The sequence below is a fragment of the Pleurodeles waltl genome, chromosome 10 (genome assembly GCF_031143425.1).
Source record: "Pleurodeles waltl isolate 20211129_DDA chromosome 10, aPleWal1.hap1.20221129, whole genome shotgun sequence".
Classification (NCBI taxonomy): Eukaryota; Metazoa; Chordata; class Amphibia; order Caudata; family Salamandridae; genus Pleurodeles; species Pleurodeles waltl.
Window position 1 is genome coordinate 1,076,935,447 of NC_090449.1, and position 27,519 is coordinate 1,076,962,965.

Below are 27,519 nucleotides of genomic sequence, written 5' to 3' on the forward strand. Positions count from 1 at the left end.
CACGACTCTCCAAGGCGTGGGGGATCCATCCTCCAAAGGGGAAGTCTCTAGCCCTTGTCGTTCCTGCAGTATTCACAGTTCTTCAGCCTAGTAAGAGCTTCTTTGCACCAACTGCTGGCATTTCTTGGGCATCTGCCCATCTCCGAGCTGCTTGTGACTTTTGGACTTGGTCCCCTTGTTCCACAGGTACCCTCAGTCAGGAATCCATCGTTGTTGCATTGCTGATTTGTGTTTTCCTTGCATTTTCCCTCTAACACGACTATTTTGTCCTTAGGGGAACTTTAGTGCACTTTGCACTCACTTTTCAGGGTCTTGGGGAGGGTTATTTTTCTAACTCTCACTATTTTCTAATAGTCCCAGCGACCCTCTACAAGGTCACATAGGTTTGGGGTCCATTCGTGGTTCGCATTCCACTTTTGGAGTATATGGTTTGTGTTGCCCCTATCCCTATGTTTCCCCATTGCATCCTATTGTAACTATACATTGTTTGCACTGTTTTCTAAGACTATACTGCATATTTTTGCTATTGTGTATATATATCTTGTGTATATTTCCTATCCTCTCACTGAGGGTACACTCTAAGATACTTTGGCATATTGTCATAAAAATAAAGTACCTTTATTTTTAGTATAACTGTGCATTGTGTTTTCTTATGATATTGTGCATATGACACTAAGTGGTACTGTAGTAGCTTCACACGTCTCCTAGTTCAGCCTAAGCTGCTCTGCTAAGCTACCATTATCTATCAGCCTAAGCTGCTAGACACCCTATACACTAATAAGGGATAACTGGGCCTGGTGCAAGGTGCAAGTACCCCTTGGTACTCACTACAAGCCAGTCCAGCCTCCTACAAGGAGCACCAAGGGAAAAGAAGCACTGGCAAAGCCAAAATGTCTCGCATTTTGGCTTTGCCAGGATCTGCAAAAAGAAAGAACTGCTCTTCAGCATCGACAAAAGAAAAAAAAGAGCCCTAGCAAATCATATATGTGAGCACGTGCGTCATCACGTATGTGCCTATATATAGCATGAAGCCGCGCTGCCCCAGTGTGATCATGCATAGTAGCAAAGACATCATGACGCAACATTCATATTTGCTTTAAATTTACTGTTCAAAGATAGCGAGCACCCAAACTTGAGCGGTAAATTAAAAAAACAATAAATTAAAGGTGCAGAGATCGACATTTTTAGCCAGAAGCAACAGGCGACAAGTTGGATGCAGGGCTCTCCCAAAAACCTACAAGAAAGCAAATGAATTCCCAAAAAGGAACAGGAAGGGGCGGGAGCAACAGGGGGTGGGGTGCAAGTAACTGCTGACTACAAGCAGGAGGGGCTGTGGAGCAAGAGGGTCTCGGAGGAGCAATGGAAGAGAAGCGCTATAAACAAGCAGAGGCTGCAGAAGTAGGTGGGGGAAGAGAGCACCAGCGAGAGCAAAGCGGCTGGTCAGGAGAGGCAGCTTGTAGGACAGAAAGGAGACAGCAAGAAAACACATGAACTCCCATGAAGTGCTTGAAAGCAAAGTTATGGTGAGCAGTGGAAGCATGCAAGTAATCAAGTCAAAAGGACGGTCGAGGAGCAGCGCTCCAGGGGAGGGACAAAAACAAGAAGAAGGGAAGTGATTGAATAGAAGCAAGCAAAGGAGACTGACAAGCGAGACAGCCAATGGTAAGCTATGGGGCAATCCAGGGCCCACTGCAAGTACAGCCATTGTGCAGAATAGGTCATTTGACGACCAACCGCTAAAGATGTCTGTTGCAAGATATCAACAGGGCCTTCTGGGACACATCTGGGGCAGTACATAACTTGCAATGGAACACACTTGGGCAAACAACGCAAGGCCTACGGGCACAAAACTGGACTGACTGGAGACACAACTGGCACAAAAATGGACTGACTTGAGACATACCCGAGACAAGATAGAACCTAGAGGAGACACGACTGGGCTACTGGAGACACTGATGGATCAGATCAGGGATAATTGCAGACATATTTAGGGTCATATACAGCCTACCAGAGACACAGCTGGGGCAACAGAGGTCTTTGAGGAGCTGCATCTAGGGCAAAACATGTCCAGCACTGCTAGGACTGTATGCCGCTTGGTAAGAGGCAAACCCGGCTAAACACACCAAGGTCTATTGGAATCACACCTGTGGCAGCACAGGGCTTCCCACTAGAGTCCCACCTGGGGCAGCACAGGGCTTCCCACTAGAGTCCCACCTGTGGAGCACAGGGCTTCCCACTAGAATCCCACCTGAGGCAACACAGGGCTTCCCACTAGAATCCCACCTGAGGCAACACAGGGCTTCCCACTAGAGTCCCACCTGAGGCAACACAGGGCTTCCGACAGGGCTTCCCACTAGAGTCCCACCTGAGACAACACAGGGCTTCCCACTAGAATCCCACCTGAGGCAACACAGGGCTTCCCACTAGAGTCGCACCTGAGGCAACACAGGGATTCCCACTGGAGTCCCACCTGTGGCAGCACAGGGCTTCCCACTGGAGTCGCACCTGTGGCAGCACAGGGCTTCCCACTGGAGTCCCACCTGGGGCAACACAGGGCTCCCCACTGGAGTTGCACCTGTGGCAGCGCAGGGCTCCCCACTGGGCTCCCCACTGGAGTCGCACCTGGGGCAACACAGGGGTTCTTACTGGAGACACATCTGGGGAAAATACAGAGGTTCATACTGGACACATACCTTGGCTAACAAACATACTTCTACTGGAGAAACACATACAGCAACTCATGGCTTCTTACTGGAGACACACCAGGACAAGCCCAAGGTGTCATAATGGAGACACATCTGTGGCAACCCGAGGCTTCTTACTGGAGTCACACCTGGACTAGCACAAACTGGAGACACACCTGGGCTAGCACAAGGTCTAGTACTGGAGATACACCTGGACTAACACAAGGTCTGGTAATGGAGACACACCTGGACGAGCACAAGGTCTGGTAATGGAGACACACCTGGACGAGCACAAGGTCTGGTAACAGAGACACACCAGGACAGACACAAGGTCTGGTAATGGAGACACACCTGGACGAGCACAAGATCTGGTAACGGAGACACACCTGGACTAGCACAAGGTCTAGTACTGGAGACACACCTGGACTAACACAAGGTCTGGTAATGGAGACACACCTGGACTAGCACAAGGTCTGGTAATGGAGACACACCTGGACGAGCACAAGGTCTGGTAACGGAGACACACCAGGACAGACACAAGGTCTGGTAATGGAGACACACCTGGACGAGCACAAGATCTGGTAACGGAGACACACCTGGACTAACACAAGGTCTAGTACTGGAGACACACCTGGACTAAAACAAGGTCTGGTAATGGAGACACACCTGGATGAGCATAAGGTCTGGTAATGGAGACACACCGGGACGAGCACAAGGTCTGGTAATGGAGACACACCTGGACGAGCACAAGGTCTGGTAACGGAGACACACCTGGACGAGCACAAGATCTGGTAACGGAGACACACCAGGACAGACACAAGGTCTGGTAATGGAGACACACCTGGACGAGCACAAGATCTGGTAACGGAGACACACCAGGACTAACACAAGGTCTGGTAATGGAGACACACCTGGACGAGCACAAGGTCTGGTAATGGAGACACACCTGGAGGAGCACAAGATCTGGTAACGGAGACACACCAGGACTATCACTGGTAATGGAGACACACCAGGACTAGCACAAGGTCTGGTAATGGAGACACACCTGGACGAGCACAAGATCTGGTAAAGGAGACACACCAGGACTAGCACAAGATCTGGTAATGGAGACACACCAGGGCTAGCACAAGGTCTAGTACTGGAAACACACCTGAACTAACACGAGGTCTAGTACTGGAGACACACCTGGACACACAAGGTCTCATACTGGAGACACAACTGGATTAACACAAGGTCTAGAACTGGAGACACACCTGGACTAGCACAAGGTCTCGTACTGAAGACACTCCTGGACTAACGCAAACTCTTATGCTAGAGGCACACCTACTGGAACACTGGCCTTCCTACTAGACACACCTGGACTAGCACAAGGTCTCGTACTGGAGACACACCTGGACTAACATAAAGTTTCATACTGGAGACACACCTGGATTAGCACAAGGTCTAGTACTGGAGACACACTTGGACTAACATAAGGTCTAGTTCTGTAGTCACACCTGGACTAGCACAAGGTCTAGTACTGAAGACACACCTGGACAAACGCAAGGTCTTTTACTAGAGGCACATCTGGGCTAGGACAAGGCTTCATACTGGAGACACACCTGGACTAACACAATGTCTAGTACTGGGGACACACCTAGAATAGCACAAGCTGTAGTACTGGAGTCACACATGGACTAACACAAGCTCTCCTAGTACTGGAGACACACCTGGGCTAACACAACGTGTAGTACTGGAGATACACCTGGACTAGCACAAGCTCTTGTACTGGAGACACACCTGGACTAACAGAAAACCGTATGCTAGGGACACACCTGGACTAGCACAAGGTCTCGTACTGGAGACACACCTGGACTAACATAAGTTCTTGTACTGGAGACACACCTGGACTAACACAAGGCCTTATGCTAGGGACACACCTGAACTAGCACAAGGTCTCGTACTGGAGACACACCTGGACTAACACAAGGTCTCGTACTGGAGACACACCTGGTCTAGCAAAAGGTCTCGTACTGGAGACACACCTGGTCTAGCAAAAGGTCTTGTACTGGAGACTCACCTGGACTAACACAAAATTTTGTACTGCAGGCACACCTGTCGCATCACCGGGCTTCCGACTAGGGACACACCTGGACTAGCCAAGGTCTTGTACTGAAGAAACACCTGGACTAACACAAGGTCTAGTACTGGAGACACACCTGGACTAGCACATGGTCTAGTACCGAAGACACACCTTGACTAACACAAGGTCTTGTACTGGAGACACACCTTGACTAACACAAGGTCTTGTACTGAAGACACACCTTGACTAACACAAGGTCTTGTACTGAAGAAACACCTGGACTAACACAAGGTCTTGTACTGGAGACACACCTAGACTAACACAAGGTCTTGTACTGGAGACACACCTGTGGCACCACTGCCTTCCTACTACAGACACACTTGGACTAGCTGGCGGTCTAGTACTGGAGACACACCTGGACTAGCGCCAGGCCTCGTACTGGAGACACATCTGTGGCATCACTGGGCTTCCTACTACAGACACACTTGGACTAGCAGGCGGTTTAGTACAAGAAACACACATGGACTAACACAAGGTCTAATATTGGAGACACACCTGATCTAACACAAGGTCTCATACTGGAGACACTCCTGGACTAGCACAAGGTATCGTACTAGACACACCTGGACTAGCACAAGGTATTGTACTGGAGACACTCCTGGACTAGCACATGGCATCGTACTAGACACACCTGGACTAGCACAAGGTATCGTACTGGAGACACCTGGATGAGCACAAGGTATAGTACTGGAGATTCACCTGGACTAGCACAAGGTCTAGTAATGGAGACCCAGCTGAACTAACACAAGGTATTGTACTAGACACACCTGGAGTAACAAGGTCTCGTACTATAGACACACCTGGACTAGCACAAGGTCTTGTACTGGAGACACACCTGGACTAGCACAAGGTCTTGTACTGGAGACACACCTGGACTAGCATAAGGTCTAGTACTAGACACACCTGGGCTAACACAAGGTATTTTACAAGAGACACACCTGGACTAACATAAGGTCTCGTACTAGACACACCTGGGCTAACAGAAGGTATTTTACAAGAGACACACCTGGGCTAACATAAGGTCTCGTACTAGACACACCTGGGCTAACAGAAGGTATTTTACAAGAGACACACCTGGACTTACATAAGGTCTCGTACTAGACACACCTGGACTAGCACGAGGTCTTGTACTTGACACACCTGGGCTAACAGAAGATATTTTACATGAGACACACCTGGTCTAACATAAGGTCTCGCACTAGACACACCTGGGCTAACACAAGGTATTTTACAAGAGACACACCTGGGCTAACACAAGGTATTTTACAAGAGACACACCTGGGCTAACACAAGGTATTTTACAAGAGACACACCTGGACTAACATAAGGTCTCGTACTAGACACACCTGGGCTAACAAGGTATTTTACAAGAGACACACCTGGACTAACATAAGGTCTCGTACTAGACACACCTGGGCTAACAAGGTATTTAACAAGAGACACACCTGGACTAACATAAGGTCTCGTACTAGACACACCTGGGCTAACACAAGGTATTTTACAAGAGACACACCTGGACTAACATAAGGTCTCATACTAGACACACCTGGGCTAACAGAAGGTATTTTACAAGAGACACACCTGGACTTACATAAGGTCTCGTACTAGACACACCTGGACTAACACGAGGTCTCGTACTTGACACACCTGGGCTAACAGAAGATATTTTACATGAGACACACCTGGTCTAACATAAGGTCTCGCACTAGACACACCTGGGCTAACACAAGGTATTTTACAAGAGACACACCTGGGCTAACACAAGGTATTTTACAAGAGACACACCTGGGCTAACACAAGGTATTTTACAAGAGACACACCTGGACTAACATAAAGTCTCGTACTAGACACACCTGGGCTAACAAGGTATTTTACAAGAGACACACCTGGACTAACATAAGGTCTCGTACTAGACACACCTGGGCTAACAAGGTATTTTACAAGAGACACACCTGGACTAACATAAGGTCTCGTACTAGACACACCTGGGCTAACACAAGGTATTTTACAAGAGACACACCTGGACTAACATAAGGTCTCGTATAGACACACCTGGGCTAACACAAGGTATTTTACAAGAGACACACCTGGACTAACATAAGGTCTCGTACTAGACACACCTGGGCTAACACAGGGTATTTTACAAGAGACACACCTGGACTAACACGAGGTCTCGCACTGGACCCAGCTGGACTAACACAAGCTATAGTCCAGGAGACACACCTGGGCAGTGGAAGAAACGTAACTGACAGACTTCTTCAGTCTCACTGAATAGCTCCTCAGTGTGTGCAGAGAGATCTCGCCCACTGACTGCCCTCCATTCACGCCCGGGGGCATGTAGACCCCATTCGCACCTCTCAAGCCGAGGCTGTGACCTCAGTCTGGGGCAGAGAGTGCCCTCTGCAGGGAAGGCACAACCTGTGAACAGCGGGCACGACTCAGAGGCTTCTCTGTGAGTACCCGTGTCTCACTCCCAACTTGGGTGTGAGTCCAAGTCGCACGTGCTCACGGAAAACCCCTTGTTAGCTATTAGATAAACCCCAATGCTCCCCGCTGCCTGCGAGGACGAAGAGAAACTACCGAGCAAAGCTGGTGACAGCAAACTCTGCCTCATCTCGAGGGGTGCACGGACACCCCAAAGACACAAGCCCACTGAGGGTCGGAAGCAGCTGTGGCCCAACCCCTCAGCTGCAGCCCCGGGCCCTGGGTGCCCCTTGTTACTTTACAAGCGCTGTCAGCTGGACGTCAGTGCTCTGAGCAGCCCTCTCCCCCCAGGAACTGACACTCCTCCCTCCCAAGGCTGGCACCCTCCTCCCCCTCCCCCCTGTACTTATGGCCCAGCTAGCAGGGCCGCCCTTTTTTAATTCGTTTTTATTTTGTTCAGACTATTTTCTACAGTGGGAACATGGCCCAGGGCATCAGAGCAATTTACAGTAAACATCAGAAGCCCAAGAAGCGAGGCCGCATGTACAACAAGCATTGGCCAAGCCCATAGGTCTCACCTATGCCAGGGCTGCTGGCTTTGTCGATGTCTTTTAGCCATGTTGTACACCAGGGCGGCCTATTGGTGAAAGTTTACAAAAATAGTGCTATGGCAGCCAGACAGCGTTTCCCTGTTGGGACAGAGCGGGTAAGTCACAACACAGGAGGGGGTCGTCAGAGGTGAAGGAGGAGGGTGATGGGGAGAAGGGACAAGAACACAAGGCGGGCAAGCAACAAAGTGAGGGGGGTAGGAGGGGTGGGCTACGCAGGAGGAGAGGGCACGCAAGGAATCACACGGGGTAGGGAGGCACAGGGGAAAGCAACAGAGGTAGGGTGACCAGATTTGGAGGAGCAAAAACCGGGACAGGTCAGACATAAAAGGAGGACTAAAGACTTTACTCTCACTTGTATATCTCGGTTTTTTTGCGTAGCTTTGTGAATGTGTGCCTATGCAAATGTGTGTATATATATATATATATATATATATGTATATACATACACACATATACACACACACATTTACAAGACTACATATATAAAATTAGCTATGGCTTGACCTCCCACCCTGCACCCCCAACCCGCCCCCACCCGCCTCTCTCTGCTCCCCACTCCGTCTACCTGCTGGGAGCAGACAGGGGACTATGTTGCCTGACAGTAACAGATAAAATACTTTAATTATTTCATAGTTTGCAGGCGTCTTTAACTTATTATTCCCTAGATGATCTGACCTTTGCCCCAAAAACCGGGACATTTGTTTAAAATTAGGAGAAGCGTTGGGACACCGGGAGGATCCTCTTAAAACCTGGACTGTCCGGGGAAATCCGGGACATCTGGTCACCCTAAACAGAGGGTCGAGTGCTGAGAGGGGCTGGGGTATGTTACAAAGTGAGAGAGGGGGGGAGGGACAGAGCAAACAACGTGGCAGGAGGGATAGGGCGAGCAAAAACACCGGAGGGAAAACTGGAGGGGCAGGAGTGATGGGCAAGCAGCAACATGGGAGGTAGGAGGAGCGACTGGGCCAGCAAGGAGGGGGCAAGCAACAAGGCGGGAGGGGTGGGATCAAGAAAATGAAAAAAGTACCTCGGAAAGCGTGACCAGTGGAAGGACACTCAATGGGCAAGGAAGCAGTACTTTTCCTTGCTCAAGGGAGAGTCAAACACACAAACAGGAAGTGAAGCCAGCATGCGCTAACCAAAGAGAAGCAAGGAAATGAGTGTGATGATGAGGTCATCCAATGGTAAGCAATGGGCGGGCTCTAGGTCTATTGTAAGTAAACAAAATGTCTCGCAAGCAACAACGCAGGTGGGGTGACACCTAAAACGGAGATTGACACAAAACACCCCTGAAAATACACTGTTGTACTTATTTGTCATCTAACTAAAGCACGTTTTACATCACAACAATCCCAAAAAAAGACCTCTGATTAGTGTACAGCAAGTCGTTTCTTGTTCACCAGCATTGAATAATTTTCATTACTATGAAATAATTAGGCAGTTACTTTAGTAGATTTCATTTGATTCAAATTTAAAAAAAATACTGAAATAAAAGAATCTTAAATATAATGTGTGAATGATAGGAGCCAGGTGTGGTCTTTGCCCTTAGTTTAAGTACAAAACTACAAAAAGATCATTCTGCACTCAAAGAAACAGACCATGGATAGTTTCCTGGAAATAAATATCAATAAATACATTTTGCATTAAAAAGAATTAGTAAGTGAACAGACACGGGGATTTCCTGATGGTTTCGTACAAATAACTCCTGGACTATTTACTCTTTCCTGCATTTAAAGCAGAAGTTTTGTGATGGGGGGACAGTGTTGTTGAAAATACCACCAAGTTGAAAGTGACAATTGTTCAAGAGTGCCCCTGCGCCCCTCCTCATCTCGATCAGTTCAAAGGACAGTGCTGGGGAGATGAGCATCGGAGGCTGGCACAGACTGGAGCACTCGCTCAGCTGCAACTTTCAAGCACAAGTATTGTTTACCAGTGGCCCTTCTCAAAGCAAGTGTTCAGTGCATAACAAACACACCTGAAAGGGCTCCACCGGGGACCACGGGAGGGGTGTAACCCCACTGCAAGGTCACCGGGTGCCTGCTGCCTGGGAGGCTGGACCCAAACACAAGGGAAAGCTTGAAAAGGAGGGTGGGCGCACTTCTGGGTCTGGCAGAGTATCTGTGGACTCTACCCTCTCTTTGAAAAGTATAACAAAGAGAGTGGAGGGCAGAGATCAGTGCTTAATTTGTAAATAAATACATTCCGGTGCCCAAAGCCCTTCTCTTAAACATGCGGCTGCTGCATTTAAATGTGAGAGCACAAAATACTGAGGCAGTGTAATCCTGAAGCCATCTCCGGCCTCTTAAATACAATACCAGCCAGTCCCTGCCCCTACAGCCACTCCTGCAGCTTTCTGCTTTCTCCCTTTGTGACGCTTTTTCGTTTTCCCTTCCTCCGTCTTTCCCAGATGTGTGTTTTGCTCACAGCAAACGCTTGAGGCAGAAGAATAAGCCCCGGCCCTCATAAATAAGTGCCGGTGCTCAGCACCGGAAACAACAAGCACAAATTAAGCACTGGCAGAGATGGAAGAGCTGCAGGCCAACCTCCTGTGCCCCTGCCAGGGAAGGACTGGTGCATGCAGAGATGGAGGGGGCGCAGCCCAGCCTCCTCTGCCCCTGCCAGGGAAGGACTGGTGCATGCAGAGATGGAGGGGGCGCAGCCCAGCCTCCTGTGCCCCTGCCAGGGAAGGACTGGTGCATGCAGAGATGGAGGAGCTGCAGCCCAGCCTCCTGTGCCCCTGCCAGGGAATGACTGGTGCATGCAGAGATGGAGGGGGTGGAGCCCAACCTCCTGTGCCCCTGCCAGGGAATGACTGGTGCATGCAGAGATGGAGGAGCTGCAGCCCAGCCTCCTGTGCCCCTGCCAGGGAAGGACTGGTGCATGCAGAGATGGAGGGGGTGGAGCCCAACCTCCTGTGCCCCTGCCAGGGGAGGACTGGTGCATGCAGAGATGGAGGGGGCGCGGCCCAGCCTCCTGTGCCCCTGCCAGGGAAGGACTGGTGCATGCAGAGATGGAGGGGGCGCGGCCCAGCCCCCTGAGCCTCTGCCAGGGGAGGACTGGTGCATGCTGAGATGGAGAGGGCGCGGCCCAGCCTCCTATGCCCCTGCCAGGGGAGGACTGGTGCATGCAGAGATGGAGGGGGCGCGGCCCAACCTCCTGTGCCCCTGCCAGGGAAGGACTGGTGCATGCAGAGATGGAGGGGGTGGAGCCCAACCTCCTGTGCCCCTGCCAGGGGAGGACTGGTGCATGCAGAGATGGAGGGGGCGCGGCCCAACCTCCTGTGCCCCTGCCAGGTAAGGACTGGTGCATGCAGAGATGGAGGGGGCGCGGCCCAGCCTCCTGTGCCCCTGCCAGGGGAGGACTGATGCATGCAGAGATGGAGGGGGCGCGGACCAACCTCCTGTGCCCCTGCCAGGGAAGGACTGGTGCATGCAGAGATGGAGGGGGTGGAGCCCAACCTCCTGTGCCCCTGCCAGGGTAGGACTGGTGCATGCAGAGATGGAGGGGGCGCAGCCCAACCTCCTGTGCCCCTGCCAGGGAAGGACTGGTGCATGCAGAGATGGAGGAGCTGCAGCTTAACCTCCTGTGCCCCTGCCAGGGAAGGACTGGTGCATGCAGAGATGGAGGGGGCGCAGCCCAGCCTCCTGTGCCCCTGCCAGGGAAGGACTGGTGCATGCAGAGATGGAGGGGGCGGAGCCCAACCTCCTGTGCCCCTGCCAGGGAAGGACTGGTGCATGCAGAGATGGAGGGGGCGGAGCCCAACCTCCTGTGCCCCTGCCAGGGGAGGACTGGTGCATGCAGAGATGGAGGGGGCGCAGCCCAACCTCCTGTGCCCCTGCCAGGGGAGGACTGGTGCATGCAGAGATGGAGGGGGCGCAGCCCAACCTCCTGTGCCCCTGCCAGGGGAGGACTGGTGCATGCAGAGATGGAGGAGCTGCAGCCCAGCCTCCTGTGCCCCTGCCAGGGAAGGACTGGTGCATGCCCAGTTTATGCAGAGATGGAGGAGCTGCAGCCCAACCTCCTGTGCCCCTGCCAGGGAATGACTGGTGCATGCAGAGATGGAGGGGGTGGAGCCCAACCTCCTGTGCCCCAGCCAGGGGAGGACTGGTGCATGCAGAGATGGAGGGGGCGCGGCCCAACATCCTGTGCCCCTGCCAGGGAAGGACTGGTGCATGCAGAGATGGAGGGGGCGCGGCCCAGCCTCCTGTGCCCCTGCCAGGGAAGGACTGGTGCATGCAGAGATGGAGGGGGCGCGGCCCAACCTCCTGTGCCCCTGCCAGGGAAGGACTGGTGCATGCAGAGATGGAGGGGGCGGAGCCCAACCTCCTGGTGCATGCAGAGATGGAGGGGGCGCAGCCCAGCCTCCTGTGCCCCTGCCAGGGAAGGACTGGTGCATGCAGAGATGGAGGGGGTGGAGCCCAACCTCCTGTGCCCCTGCCAGGGGAGGACTGGTGCATGCAGAGATGGAGGAGCTGCAGCTTAACCTCCTGTGCCCCTGCCAGGGAAGGACTGGTGCATGCAGAGATGGAGGGGGCGCAGCCCAGCCTCCTGTGCCCCTGCCAGGGAAGGACTGGTGCATGCAGAGATGGAGGAGCTGCAGCCCAACCTCCTGTGCCCCTGCCAGGGAAGGATTGGTGCATGCAGAGATGGAGGGGGCGCAGCCCAACCTCCTGTGCCCCTGCCAGGGAAGGACTGGTGCATGCAGAGATAGAGGGAGCGCAGCCCAGCCTCCTGTGCCCCTGCCAGGGAAGGACTGGTGCATGCAGAGATGGAGGGGGCGCAGCCCAACCTCCTGTGCCTCTGCCAGGGAAGGACTGGTGCATGCAGAGATGGAGGAGCTGCAGCTCAACTTCCTGTGCCCCTGCCAGGGAAGGACTGGTGCATGCAGAGATGGAGGGGGTGCAGCCCAACCTCCTGTGCCCCTGCCAGGGGAGGACTGGTGCATGCAGAGATGGAGGGGGCGCAGCCCAACCTCCTGTGCCCCTGCCAGAGAAGGACTGGTGCATGCAGAGATGGAGGGGCGCAGCCCAGCCTCCTGTGCCTCTGCCAGGGAAGGACTGGTGCATGCAGAGATGGAGGGGGTGGAGCCCAACCTCCTGTGCCCCTGCCAGGGGAGGACTGGTGCATGCAGAGATGGAGGAGCTGCAGCTTAACCTCCTGTACCCCTGCCAGGGAAGGACTGGTGCATGCAGAGATGGAGGGGGCGCAGCCCAGCCTCCTGTGCCCCTGCCAGGGAAGGACTGGTGCATGCAGAGATGGAGGAGCTGCAGCCCAACCTCCTCTGCCCCTGCCAGGGAAGGACTGGTGGATGCAGAGATGGAGGGGGCGCAGCCCAGCCTCCTGTGCCCCTGCCAGGGAAGGACTGGTGCATGCAGAGATGTAGGGGGCGCAGCCCAACCTCCTGTGCCCCTGCCAGGGAAGGACTGGTGCATGCAGAGATGGAGGAGATGCAGCCCAACCTCCTGTGCCCCTGCCAGGGAAGGACTGGTGCATGCAGAGATGGAGGGGGCGCAGCCCAGCCTCCTGTGCCCCTGCCAGGGGAGGACTGGTGCATGCAGAGATGGCGGGGGCGCGGCCCAACCTCCTGTGCCCCTGCCAGGGAAGGACTGGTGCATGCAGAGATGGAGGGGGCGGAGCCCAACCTCCTGTGCCCCTGCCAGGGGAGGACTGGTGCATGCAGAGATGGAGGGGGCGCAGCCCAACCTCCTGTGCCCCTGCCAGGGAAGGACTGGTGCATGCAGAGATGGAGGGGGCGCGGCCCAGCCTCCTGTGCCCCTGCCAGGGAAGGACTGGTGCATGCAGAGATGGAGGAGCTGCAGCTCAACTTCCTGTGCCCCTGCCAGGGAAGGACTGGTGCATGCAGAGATGGAGGGGGCGCAGCCCAGCCTCCTGTGCCCCTGCCAGGGGAGGACTGGTGCATGCAGAGATGGAGGGGGCGCAGCCCAACCTCCTGTGCCCCTGCCAGGGAAGGACTGGTGCATGCAGAGATGGAGGAGCTGCAGCTTAACCTCCTGTGCCCCTGCCAGGGAAGGACTGGTGCATGCAGAGATGGAGGAGCTGCAGCTCAACTTCCTGTGCCCCTGCCAGGGAAGGACTGGTGCATGCAGAGATGGAGGGGGCGCAGCCCAACCTCCTGTGCCCCTGCCAGGGGAGGACTGGTGCATGCAGAGATGGAGGAGCTGCAGCCCAGCCTCCTGTGCCCCTGCCAGGGAAGGACTGGTGGATGCCCAGTTTATGCAGAGATGGAGGAGCTGCAGCCCAACCTCCTGTGCCCCTGCCAGGGAATGACTGGTGCATGCAGAGATGGAGGGGGTGGAGCCCAACCTCCTGTGCCCCTGCCAGGGGAGGACTGGTGCATGCAGAGATGGAGGGGGCGCGGCCCAACATCCTGTGCCCCTGCCATGGAAGGACTGGTGCATGCAGAGATGGAGGGGGCGCGGCCCAGCCTCCTGTGCCCCTGCCAGGGGAGGACTGATGCATGCAGAGATGGAGGGGGCGCGGCCCAACCTCCTGTGCCCCTGCCAGGGAAGGACTGGTGCATGCAGAGATGGAGGGGGCGGAGCCCAACCTCCTGGTGCATGCAGAGATGGAGGGGGCGCAGCCCAGCCTCCTGTGCCCCTGCCAGGGAAGGACTGGTGCATGCAGAGATGAAGGGGGTGGAGCCCAACCTCCTGTGCCCCTGCCAGGGGAGGACTGGTGCATGCAGAGATGGAGGAGCTGCAGCTTAACCTCCCGTGCCCCTGCCAGGGAAGGACTGGTGCATGCAGAGATGGAGGGGGCGCAGCCCAGCCTCCTGTGCCCCTGCCAGGGAAGGAGTGGTGCATGCAGAGATGGAGGGGGCGCAGCCCAACCTCCTGTGCCCCTGCCAGGGAAGGACTGGTGCATGCAGAGATGGAGGAGCTGCAGCTCAACTTCCTGTGCCCCTGCCAGGGAAGGACTGGTGCATGCAGAGATGGAGGGGGCGCAGCCCAACCTCCTGTGCCCCTGCCAGGGGAGGACTGGTGCATGCAGAGATGGAGGGGGCGCAGCCCAACCTCCTGTGCCCTTGCCAGAGAAGGACTGGTGCATGCAGAGATGGAGGGGCGCAGCCCAGCCTCCTGTGCCCCTGCCAGGGAAGGACTGGTGCATGCAGAGATGGAGGGGGCGCGGCCCAGCCTCCTGTGCCCCTGCCAGGGAAGGACTGGTGCATGCAGAGATGGAGGAGCTGCAGCTCAACTTCCTGTGCCCCTGCCAGGGAAGGACTGGTGCATGCAGAGATGGAGGGGGCGCGGCCCAACCTCCTGTGCCCCTGCCAGGGAAGGACTGGTGCATGCAGAGATGGAGGGGGTGGAGCCCAACCTCCTGTGCCCCTGCCAGGGAAGGACTGGTGCATGCAGAGATGGAGGGGGCGCAGCCCAGCCTCCTGTGCCCCTGCCAGGGAAGGACTGGTGCATGCAGAGATGGAGGGGGCGCAGCCCAGCCTCCTGTGCCCTTGCCAGGGGAGGACTGGTGCATGCAGAGATGGAGGGGGCGTGGCCCAACCTCCTGTGCCCCTGCCAGGGAAGGACTGGTGCATGCAGAGATGGAGGGGGCGCAGCCCAGCCTCCTGTGCCCCTGCCAGGGGAGTACTGGTGCATGCAGAGATGGAGGGGGTGCGGCCCAACCTCCTGTGCCCCTGCCAGGGTAGGACTGGTGCATGCCCTGTTCGTGGCTGGCAGTAGGGTGAGTGCAGGAGACAGGCTCCCAGCATTTCCTGGACTGCCCTCGGTTCTTGGGGGGTTTGGTTTGTCAGCATGGGTGAGTGCTGTGGCCTGGTATCAATGGGGCACTCGGAGAGCATGGAGTGATCTGGGCACATTTCTTGCACCCAGAGACGAAGTGGGGAGGCCATGTTGAGCAGTGCCCTGAAGTGAAGGAGGAGGGGTGAACTGTCGGTAAAGTCAGTGAGGAGTGAGTTACTATAGTAACTTCTGGAAACAATGACCCTTGAACGCAGGTGTTTCCATCGTGTCCTGGGGTAAACTGCCAGGTGCTCTGGAGTGGCATCGGTTGGCAGAGGACACGTGTCGGCTGCCAAGGCTTGTTGTGATAGACTGGGGGTGCACACGTACATATACTCACACTCACACAGACACACACAGGGTGTAACAAAGGCCCTGCGAGCTCTAGCGGTGCGGGGGGAGGGGGCGGGGAGGTAAGCTACAGGGCCCCCCCCCCTCAGCACAGCGCCTGGCCTGAGGGAGTCCGGAGGGGCCCCTTCCGTGTCCTGTCCTGGGAGGACCCTTCCAGTTCAGTCACGGCACAGAGACACGCAAAGACACACAAAGACACACACAGGAACACGCAGAGACACACAAACACTCAGAGACACACACAAAGACACACAAAGACACACACAGGAACACGCAGAGACACACAAACACGCGCAGAGACACAGAAACACGCACAGAGACACACAAACACACACAAAGACACACACAGGAACACGCAGAGACACACACAAACACGCGCAGAGACACACAAGCACCCAGAGACACACGCAAATACACACAAAGACAGACAATCAAACATGCTGAGACACACACAAACACGCGCAGAGACACAGAAACACGCACAGAAACACAGAAACACACACAAAGACACACACACAAACACGCAGAGACACACAAACACGCGCAGAGACACACAAACACACACAAAGACACACACACAAACACGCAGAAACACACAAACACGCAGAGACACAAACAGACACACAGAAACACACAGAGACACACAAAAACACGCACAGAGACACACAAACACACAGAAAGACACACACACAAACACACAGAAAGACACACACACAAACACGCAGAGACACAAACAGACACACAGAAACACGCACCGAGACACACAGAAACACGCGCAGAGACACACACAAACACGCACAGAGACACACAAACACACACAAAGACACACACACAAACACGCAGAGACACACAAACATGCAGAGACACAAACAGACACACAGAAACACGCAAAGACACACAAAAACACGCACAGAGACACACAAACACACAGAAAGACACACACACAAACACACAGAAAGACAAACACACAAACACGCAGAGACACAAACAGACACACAGAAACACGCACCGAGACACACAGAAACACGCGCAGAGACACACACAAACACGCACAGAGACACACAAACACACACAAAGACACATACACAAACACGCAGAGACACACAAACATGCAGAGACACAAACAGACACACAGAAACACGCAGAGACACACAAAAACACGCACAGAGACACACAAACACACAGAAAGACACACACACAAACACACAGAAAGACACACACACAAACACGCAGAGACACAAACAGACACACAGAAACACGCACCGAGACACACAGAAACACGCGCAGAGACACACACAAACACGCACAGAGACACACAAACACACACAAAGACACACACACAAACACGCAGAGACACACAAACATGCAGAGACACAAACAGACACACAGAAACACGCAAAGACACACAAAAACACGCACAGAGACACACAAACACACAGAAAGACACACACACAAACACACAGAAAGACAAACACACAAACACGCAGAGACACAGACACACAGAAACACGCACCGAGACACACAGAAACACGCGCAGAGACACACACAAACACGCACAGAGACACACAAACACACACAAAGACACATACACAAACACGCAGAGACACACAAACATGCAGAGACACAAACAGACACACAGAAACACGCAGAGACACACAAAAACACGCACAGAGACACACAAACACACAGAAAGACACACACACAAACACACAGAAAGACACACACACAAACACGCAGAGACACAAACAGACACACAGAAACACGCACCGAGACACACAGAAACACGCGCAGAGACACACACAAACACGCACAGAGACACACAAACACACACAAAGACACACACACAAACAAGCAGAGACACAAACAGACACACAGAAATACGCACCGAGACACACAGAAACACGCACAGAGACACACGCAAACACGCAGAAACACACAAACACGCAGAGACACAAACAGACACACAGAAACACGCAGAGACACACAAAAACACGCACAGAGACACACAAACACACAGAAAGACACACACACAAACACGCAGAGACACAAACAGACACATAGAAACACGCACCGAGACACACACAAACACGCAGAGACACACGCAAACACACACAACTCGCCCCCTCCCCAAGTATTGGTCGCCCGCGAGCCTGTCCCAGAGCTTTCCCTGCCTCTGAATTTTTATGGCATCCCCCCCCCCCGGGGAGGGGGCACTGAACGTCACTCCCCGTCTGTGTTTTCAAGGATGCTGTGTCCTTGTCACGGGACCTGGGGGGGGTCACATGACTCCCGTTCTCATGACATCAGCCAGACACAGATGGGGGCTCCTTCAGCTCCCAGAGGCAAAAGTCAGAGGGCAAATGTCACAAGAGGCAAAGGCCACAATAACACACAAGTCTAAGCGGAGAAGGAAGGGAGGGGTCCCCTGGTTTGCCTCCCGTCCCAGCCCCCCACCCTCTCTTGCTTACTTACCCCCCCCCCACCCCAGCCCCTCTGGCTTAGTTAACACCCCCCCCCCCTCCCCAGCCCCTCTGTCTTACTTACCCCCCCCCACCCCAGCCCTTCTGGCTTACTTACACCCACCCCCCCCCCCAGCCCTTCTGGCGTACTTACCCCCCCCCCCAGCCCCTCTGGCTTACTTAACACTCCCCAGCCCCTCTGGCGTACTTACCCCCTCCACCTCTTCTGGCGTACTTACCCCCTCCAGCCCCTCTGGCTTACTTACCCCCCCCCCCCCCCCAGCCTCTCTGGGACACTTACCCCCCCCCAAGCCCCACTGGCTTACCCCCTTCCCCAGCCTCTCTGGCTTACTTATCCCCCCCCCACCACCAACCCCTCTGGTTTACTTAACACCCCCCCAGCCCCTCTGTCGTACTTACCCCCCCTCCCTCCCCCAGCCCCTCTGGCTTACTTAACACTCCCCCAGCCCCTCTGTCGTACTTACCCCCCCTCCCCCCCCAGCCCCTCTGGCTTACTTAACACTCCCCAGCCCCTCTGGCGTACTTACCCCCTCAGCCCTACTTACTTCCCCCCTCCCACCGTAGGCCCTATGGCATACCTACCCCCCCATCCCTTCAGCTCCTCTGGCTTATTCCCCTCAGCCTCTCTGGCGTACTTACCTCCCCAGCCCTTCTGGCTAACTTACCACTCCCCCCCCCCACCACCCCAGCCTCTCTGGCGTACTTACCCCCGCCCCTCTGGGGCTGATAACATGGACCCCCCATCACATATCCCCCTTTGTACCCAATGACCCCCCTCCCCAGCCCCACTGCTCTGCGGGTATACCTACCTGTAAGGTAGGGGTCCGGCAGCAGAACCTTCATGGTGCCCGGCCCTGTGACCCTCAGGCACCCCCTGTACCCCGTACCCCCTGACCTCGGCCCCCTGTACCCCCTTACCTCGGGCCGGCCCTTGCCCTGCAGCAGATGCTCCAGGTACAGGTCGGACAGGACGGTCCTCATGGTGCCCCCTCCCCAGTGCTGCTCCCCGGTACCCCGTACCCCCGCACCCCCTTACCTCGGGCCGGCCCTTGCTCTGCAGCAGGTGCTCCAGGTACAGGTCGGACAGGACGGTGCTCACGGTGCCCCCTCCCCAGTGCCCGCACCCCAGTGCTGCTCCCCGGTACCCCGTACCCCCTGACCTCGGCCCCCTGTACCCCGTTACCTCGGGCCGGCCCTTGCTCTGCAGCAGGTGCTGCAGGTACAGGTCGGACAGGACGGTCCTCATGGTGCCCCCTCCCCAGTGCCCGCACCCCAATGCTGCTCCCCGGTACCCCGTACCCCCGCACCCCCTTACCTCGGGCCGGCCCTTGCTCTGCAGCAGGTGCTCCAGGTACAGGTCGGACAGGACGGTCCTCATGGTGCCCCCTCCCCAGTGCCCGCACCCCAGTGCTGCTCCCCGGTACCCCGTACCCCCTGACCTCGGCCCCCTGTACCCCGTTACCTCGGGCCGGCCCTTGCTCTGCAGCAGATGCTCCAGGTACAGGTCGGACAGGACGGTCCTCATGGTGCCCCCTCCCCAGTGCCCGCACCCCAGTGCTGCTCCCCGGTAATCCGTACCCCCGCACCCCCTTACCTCGGGCCGGCCTTTGCTCTGCAGCAGGTGCTCCAGGTACAGGTCGGACAGGACGGTCCTCATGGTGCCCCATCCCCAGTGCCCTCACCCCAGTGCTGCTCCCCGGTACCCCGTACCCCCTGACCTCGGCCCCCCGAACCCCGTTACCTCGGGCCGGCCCTTGCTCTGCAGCAGGTGCTCCAGGTACAGGTCGGACAGGACGGTCCTCATGGTGCCCCCTCCCCAGTGCCCGCACCCCAATGCTGCTCCCCGGTACCCCGTACCCCCGCACCCCCTTACCTCGGGCCGGCCCTTGCTCTGCAGCAGGTGCTCCAGGTACAGGTCGGACAGGACGGTCCTCATGGTGCCCCCTCCCCAGTGCCCGCACCCCAGTGCTGCTCCCCGGTACCCCGTACCCCCGCACCCCCTTACCTCGGGCCGGCCCTTCCCCTGCAGCAGATGCTCCAGGTGCAGGTCGGACAGGACGGTACTCGTGGTGCCCCCTCCCCAGTGCCCGCACCCCAGTGCTGCTCCCCGGTACCCCGTACCCCCTGACCTCGGCCCCCCGTACCCCGTTACCTCGGGCCGGCCCTTGCTCTGCAGCAGGTGCTCCAGGTACAGGTCGGACAGGACGGTCCTCATGGTGCCCCCTCCCCAGTGCCCGCACCCCAGTGCTGCTCCCCGGTACCCCGTACCCCCGCACCCCCTTACCTCGGGCCGGCCCTTGCTCTGCAGCAGGTGCTCCAGGTACAGGTCGGACAGGACGGTCCTCATGGTGCCCCCTCCCCAGTGCCCGCACCCCAATGCTGCTCCCCGGTACCCCGTACCCCCGCACCCCCTTACCTCGGGCCGGCCCTTGCTCTGCAGCAGATGCTCCAGGTACAGGTCGGACAGGACGGTCCTCATGGTGCCCCCTCCCCAGTGCCCGCACCCCAGTGCTGCTCCCCGGTACCCCGTACCCCCTGACCTCGGCCCCCCGTACCCCGTTACCTCGGGCCGGCCCTTGCTCTGCAGCAGGTGCTCCAGGTACAGGTTGGACAGGACGGTCCTCGTGGTGCCCCCTCCCCAGTGCCCGCACCCCAGAGCTGCTCCCCGGTACCCCGTACCCCCGCACCCCCTTACCTCGGGCCGGCCCTTGCTCTGCAGCAGGTGCTCCAGGTACAGGTCGGACAGGACGGTCCTCATGGTGCCCCCTCCCCAGTGCCCGCACCCCAGTGCTGCTCCCCGGTACCCCGTACCCCCGCACCCCCTTACCTCGGGCCGGCCCTTGCTCTGCAGCAGGTGCTCCAGGTACAGGTCGGACAGGACGGTCCTCATGGTGCCCACGCTCTCCAGGGCAGCGGACACCGGCTCCTTCTTGCTGGACTTGAGGGTCATGCTGGGTCCGGGGGCTCGGGTGCTGAGGGGTGCGGGGTGACCCAGGAGCCGGCTCCGAGGGTGGCTGTGAGGAGGCAGAGAGGAAGAGGAAGGCAGCTGGCGGGATGCAGGGGGTAGAGCTGCAGTTCCCGCCCCCTCCTCCTCAGAGCAGGGATAAAGGTCCAGAGATAAAGGAGGCAGCAGCCTTGGTGGAGGGAGGGGAGGGCTGCGGGGCTGCTGGCTAATAAGGAAGGAGGAACTGAAGACAAGGAGAGCTGGAGGGAGGCGGCTTCTAGCAGTAAACAAGTGGGGGAGGGAAGCAGGCGCTTTATAGCTCTCTCAGTGTGAGGGGGGGCTGGGGCTCTACCATCTGAAGCATCCTAGGGGGGGGGGGGGGGGGGGGGGGCTCTACCATCTAAAAGCCAGGGGTGCGTGGACTCCACCATCTGAATCATCCTGGGGGGAGCGGGGCTCTATCATATCCAAACTAGGGGAACTGGGGCACTACCATCTGAAGCATCCTGGGGAAGTGGGGCTCTACCATATCCAAACTAGGAGGAGTGGGGCTGTACCACCTGAACCACCCAGGGAGAGGTGGGGCTCTGCCATATCTAAACTAGGGGGATTGGGGCTTTACCTCCTGCAACATCCCAGGGGGAGTGGGGCTCTACCATATCCAAACTAGGGGAATGGGGCTCTACCATTTGAAGCATCCTCGGGGGAGTGGGCCTCTACCATAACCAAACTAGGTGGACTGGGGCACTACCATCTGAAGCACCTGGGGAAGTGGGGCTCTACCATATCCAAACTAGGAGGAGTGGGGCTGTACCACCTGAAGCACCCAGGGGGAGTGGGGCTCTGCCATATCTAAACTAGGGGGATTGGGGCTTTACCTCCTGCAACATCCCAGGGGGAGTGGGGCTCTACCATATCCAAACTAGGGTAATAGGGCTCTATCATTTGAAGCATCCTTGGGGGAGTGGGGCTCTACCATATTCAAACTAAGGGACTGGGCTCTACAATCTGAAACATCCTTGGGGGAGTGGGGCTCTACCATTTGAAACATTCTGGGGAGTGGGGCTCTACCATATCTAAGCTAGGGAAACTGCACTCTACCTCCTGAAGCATCCTGGGGGAGTGGGGCTATACCATATCCAAACTAGGAGGAGTGGGGCTGTACCACCTGAAGCACCCGGGGGAGTGGGGCTCTGCCATATCTAAACTAGGGGGATTGGGGCTCTATCTCCTGCAGCATCCCAGGGGGAGTGGGGCTCTACCATATCCAAACTAGGGGAATGAGGCTCTACCATTTGAAGCAACCTGGGGGGAGTGTGGCTCTACCATATTCAAACTAAGGGACTGGGCTCTACAATCTGAAGCATGCTTGGGGAGTGGGGCTCTACCATCTGAAACATCCTGGGGGAGGGGGGCTCTACCATATCTAAGCTAGGGTAACTGGGCTCTACCACCTGGAGCATCCCAGCAGGGGGAGTGGGGCTCTACCATATCCAAATTAGGGGGCTCTACCATCTGAAGCATCCTGGGGAGAGTGGGGTTCTACCATATCCAAACTAGGGGGAGTGGGGCTCTACCATCTGAAACATCCTGGGAGGGGTGGAACTCTACCATATCCAAACTAGGGGGAGTGGGGCTCTACCATCTGAAACATCCTTGGGAGAGTGGGGTTCTACCATATCCAAACTAGGGGGAGTGGGGCTCTACCATCTGAAACATCCTGGAAGGAGTGGAACTCTACCATATCCAAACTAGGGGGTGTGGGGCTCTACCATCTGAAGCACCCAGGGGGAGTGGGGTTCTACTGTATCCAAACTAAGGCGACTGGGGCTGTGCCATCTGAAGAATCCTGGGGGGGGGGGCTCTACCATATCCAAACTAGGGGAAGTGGGGCTCTACCATCTGAAGCATATCAGTGGTGCATGGGACTCCACCATCTCCAGCTTACTAGGAGGAGTGTGGCTATACCGTCTGAAGCATCCCAGGCGGGTGGGGCTCTACCATCTGAAGCATCCTGGGGGGAGTGGGGCTATACCATTTCCAGCAACTCAGGGGTGCGTGGGATTCCACCATCTCCAGTTTAACTAAAGGAAGTGGAGTTCTGCCTTTGTGTGTGTGGACTCCACCATCTCCAGCTAACTAGGGGATGTGGGGCTTTTCCATTTCCACCTGCAGAGGGGTGTGTGGGACTCCATCATATCCAGGTAACAAGGGGGAGGGGGGCTCTAACATTCCAAGATGCACAGGGGTGCGTGGGACTCCACCATCTCTGCAGATTAGGAGCGAGTGGGGCCAAACTCTAGCAGTTTAGAGTGGGCTCTAATATTGCACAATAGTTTGGGAGGGGAGTGAGTCATAACCAACTCCATCAGCCTAGGGGTGTGCGGGTCGTCTGATCTCCAGCAGCCTAGGGGGTGAGTGAGACTCTACCATCTCGGTCAACAAACTGTACTATCTCCAAAATGCCAGGGGCTGAGTAGGCATTTACCATCTCTGAGTAAGCTTTTACCATCTCTGGCACCCTAGGTGCGAAAGGGACTCTAGCATCTCATGGGCTCCACCATTTCCATCAGTCTAGGTGTGAGTTGGTAGTCTACCATTTCCATCAGTCTAGGGGTGAGTTGGTAGTCTACCATTTCCATCAGTCTAGGGGTGAGTTGGGCTCTTATGACTCCATCAGCCTACGGGTGAGTGTACTCTACCATCTCCATCAGCCTAAGGGTGACTGGGGCTCTACCATTTCCATAGCCTAAGGGAGAGTGGGGCTCTACCATCTTTGTCAGCCTAGGGTAAATGGGCTCTACCATCTCCTTCAGCCTAAGGGTGAGTGGGGCTCTACATCTCCATCAGCCTAGGGGTGAGTGGACTCTCTCATCTCCACCAGCCTAGGGGTGAGTGGGACACTACCATCTTCATCAGCTTAAGGGTGAATAGGGCTGTACCACTGGAACATTACCATCTCCATCAGTGAAGGGGTGAAGAGGACTAGCCCATCAGATGGGAGACCTCACCATCTTTAGTAGCCCAGTGGGAGAGAGGGCTTTACTCTCACTAGCCACCTACAATGTCCATCAGCCTAGGGATGAGTGGACTCTACCATCTCTATCACCCTAGCCCATCTCTGTCAACCTAGGGTGGGTGGGCTCTGCCATTTCCATCAGTCTATGGATGAGATGGGCTGTACCATTGGAACATTACGATCTCCATCAGCCAAGGGATGAGAGGTCTCTGTCATATCCTTCAGCCTAGGGATGAGTTGGTCTCTACCATCTCCATCAGCCTGGGGTGAGTAGGGCTCTACCATCTCCATCAGTCTAGGGTGAGTGGGCTCTGCCATCTCCATCAGCCTAGGGATGAGTGGGAATGTCCCATTGGAACATTACCATCTCGGTCAGTGAAGGGGTGAAGAGGACTAGCACATTAGATGGGGGGACCTCACCATCTTTATCAGCCCAGTGTGAGGGAGGGCTTTACTCTCACTAGCCACCTTAAGGTAAGTGTGTTCTACCATCTCCATCCGTCTAGGGATGAGTGGACTCTACCATCTCCATCAGCCTGGGGTGAGTAGGGCTCTACCATCTCCATCCGTCTAGGGGTGCATGGGCTCTACCATCTCCATCCGTCTAGGGATGAGTGGACTCTACCATCTCCATCAGCCTGGGGTGAGTACGGCTCTACCACCTCCATCAACCTAGTGTGAGTGGGATCTACCATTTCCATCAGTTAGCAATGAGTGGGCTCTACCATCTCCATCAGCCTCGGGATGAGTGGGCTCTACCATCTCCATCAGCCTCGGGATGAGTGGACTCTACCATCTCCATCAGCCTAGGATGAGTTGGGCTCTACCTCCTCCCTCAGCCTAGGGATGAGTGGGAATGTCCCATTGAAACATTACGAACTCCATCAGTGAAGGGGTGAAGAGGACTAGGCCATGGGATGGGGGGGCCTCACCATCTTTAGTAGCCCAGCGGGAGGGAGGGCTTTGCTCTCACTACCCACCTTAAGGTGAGTGGCCTCTATACTCTCCAGCAGCCGAGGGTCGAGTTGGGTTTTACCCTGCAAGTAGTCCTGGGAGCGAGTACGGATTTACCACTTCTAGCACCTTACGGGTGATTGAGGATGTACCATGTACAGCAGCTGGGGGTTAACTAGGTCTCCCAGCTCCAGAAGTCTAGCAGTGATTGTTGTTCCACTATCTTCAGCAGCCTAGGGTGTATGCAGAGCCTTCCATGTTCTTTGCTGTTCTATCTATAGCCCGACTCTAAGCCCACCTCTGTTTTATTGCTGTAAGTCCTGCCTTGTCATGATTGATCACCTCCTTAGTTCTAGCAGAACCTCTGATCTACGTCATCAGAGTCCTATTTCTATATCCAAGGTAGCTTAGCCATCACTCTGACATCATTATGGAGGCATCTCCTAAACCTGTCTATCCCTTATAACCCCCCTTTCTGTCAAAACTGTATTTACATCAGCATGTCTTTTCATAACCATCTTGGAGAGCTCTATCTTCTTGTCAAAGCTCCATGTCTCTGTAGCTGTATTGTAGCTGTGTCTCAAGAAAGCTCCATGCCCCATAGCTCTATCATAGCTCTGTCGCATCAAAGCTCCATTCCACTGTGGCTCTATCGTAGCTCTGTCTCATCAAATCACCATTCCACATAGCTCTATCATAGCTCTGTCGCATCAAAGCTCCATTCCACTGTAGCTCTATCGTAGCTCTGTCTCATCAAATCACCATTCCACTGTGGCTCTATCATAGCTCTGTCGCATCAAAGCTCCATTCCACTGTAGCTCTATCATAGCTCTGTCTCATCAAAGCTCCATGCCACATAGCTGTATCATAGCTCTGTCTCATCAAAGCTCCATGCACCGTAGCTCTATTGTAGCTCTGTCTCATCAATGTGCCATGCCACTGCAGCTCTGTCATAGCTCTGTCTCATCAGAGCTCCATGCTGCATAACACTATTGTAGCTCTGTCCCATCAATGCTCCATAGCTCTGTTGTAGATCTGTCTCATTAAAGCTCCATGTCACTGTAGCTTTATCATACCTCTGCCCCATCATAGCTCCATTCCCCATAGCTCTATCATAGCTCTGTCTCATCAATGTGACATGCCACTGAACCTCTATCGTAGCTCTGTCTCATCAAAGCTCCATTACGCATAGCTCTATCGTAGCTCTGTCTCATCAATGCTCCATGACACATAAGTCTATTGTACCTCTGTCTCATCAAAGCTCCATGTCACTGTAGTGCTATTGTAGCTCTGTCTCATCAATGCTCCATGCCACATATCTCTAACATGACTCTGTTTCATCAATGCTCCATGTCACTGTAGCACTATCATAGCTCTGTTTCATTAAAGCTTCATGCGGCATAGCTCTATTGTAACTGTGTCTCATCAAAGCTCGATACCACATAGCTCTATCATAGCTCTGTCTCATCAAAGCTCCATGCCCCATAGCTCTATCACAGCTCTGTCTCATCTATGCTCCATGCCACTGTAGCTCTATCGTGGGTCTGTCTCATCAAAGCTCCATGCCCCATAGCTCTATCACAGCTCTGTCTCATCTATGCTCCATGCCACTGTAGCTCTATCGTAGGTCTGTCTCATCAAAGCTCCATGCAGCATAGCTCTATCATTGCTCTGTCTCATCAATGCTCCATGTCACTGTAGCTCTATCGTAGCTCTATCTAATCAATGCTCTATGGAACTCTAGCTCTATCGTAGCTTTGTCTCATCAAAGATCCATGCCGCATGGCTCTATTGTAACTCTGTCTCATCAATGCTGCCTGCCACTGTAGCTCTATCGTAGCTCTGTCTCATCCAGGCTTCATGCAGCATAGCTCTATTGTAGCTCTGTCTCATCAGTGCTCCATGCCACATAGTTCTATTGTCGCTCTGTCTCATCAAAGCTTGATGTTGCATAGCTCTATTGTAGCTCTGTCTCATCAGAGCTCCATGCCCCGTCACTCTATTGTAGCTCTGTTTCATCCAAGCTTCAAGCTGCATAGCTGTATTGTAGCTCTGTCTCATCAATGGTCCATGTCACTGTAACTCTATCGTAGCTTTGTCTCATCAATGCTTCATGCCACTGTAGCTCTTTCGTAGCTTTGTCTCATCAAAGCTCCATGCCACAGTAGCT

General features: G+C 55.2%; 1 protein-coding gene across 5 annotated transcripts in view; it reads right to left on the reverse strand.

Annotated features, from left to right (window-relative positions):
- Window positions 1–21,660, reverse strand: part of MPP1 (MAGUK p55 scaffold protein 1) — a 135,335-nt gene extending 113,675 nt beyond the window's left edge. The window contains exon 1 of one of the 5 annotated variants that reach the window (XM_069212144.1): window positions 21,260–21,660. In XM_069212144.1, coding sequence (XP_069068245.1) covers window positions 21,260–21,382 — 123 coding nt within the window. In that variant the 5' untranslated portion in view covers window positions 21,383–21,660. Of the gene's footprint in view, window positions 1–19,350; window positions 19,415–19,468; window positions 19,533–19,615; window positions 19,680–19,747; window positions 19,812–21,259 lie in introns of those variants that run through there. The other 4 variants (XM_069212145.1, XM_069212147.1, XM_069212148.1 and 1 more) reach the window with 4 other exon arrangements.
- Window positions 21,661–27,519: the final 5,859 nt, after the last annotated feature.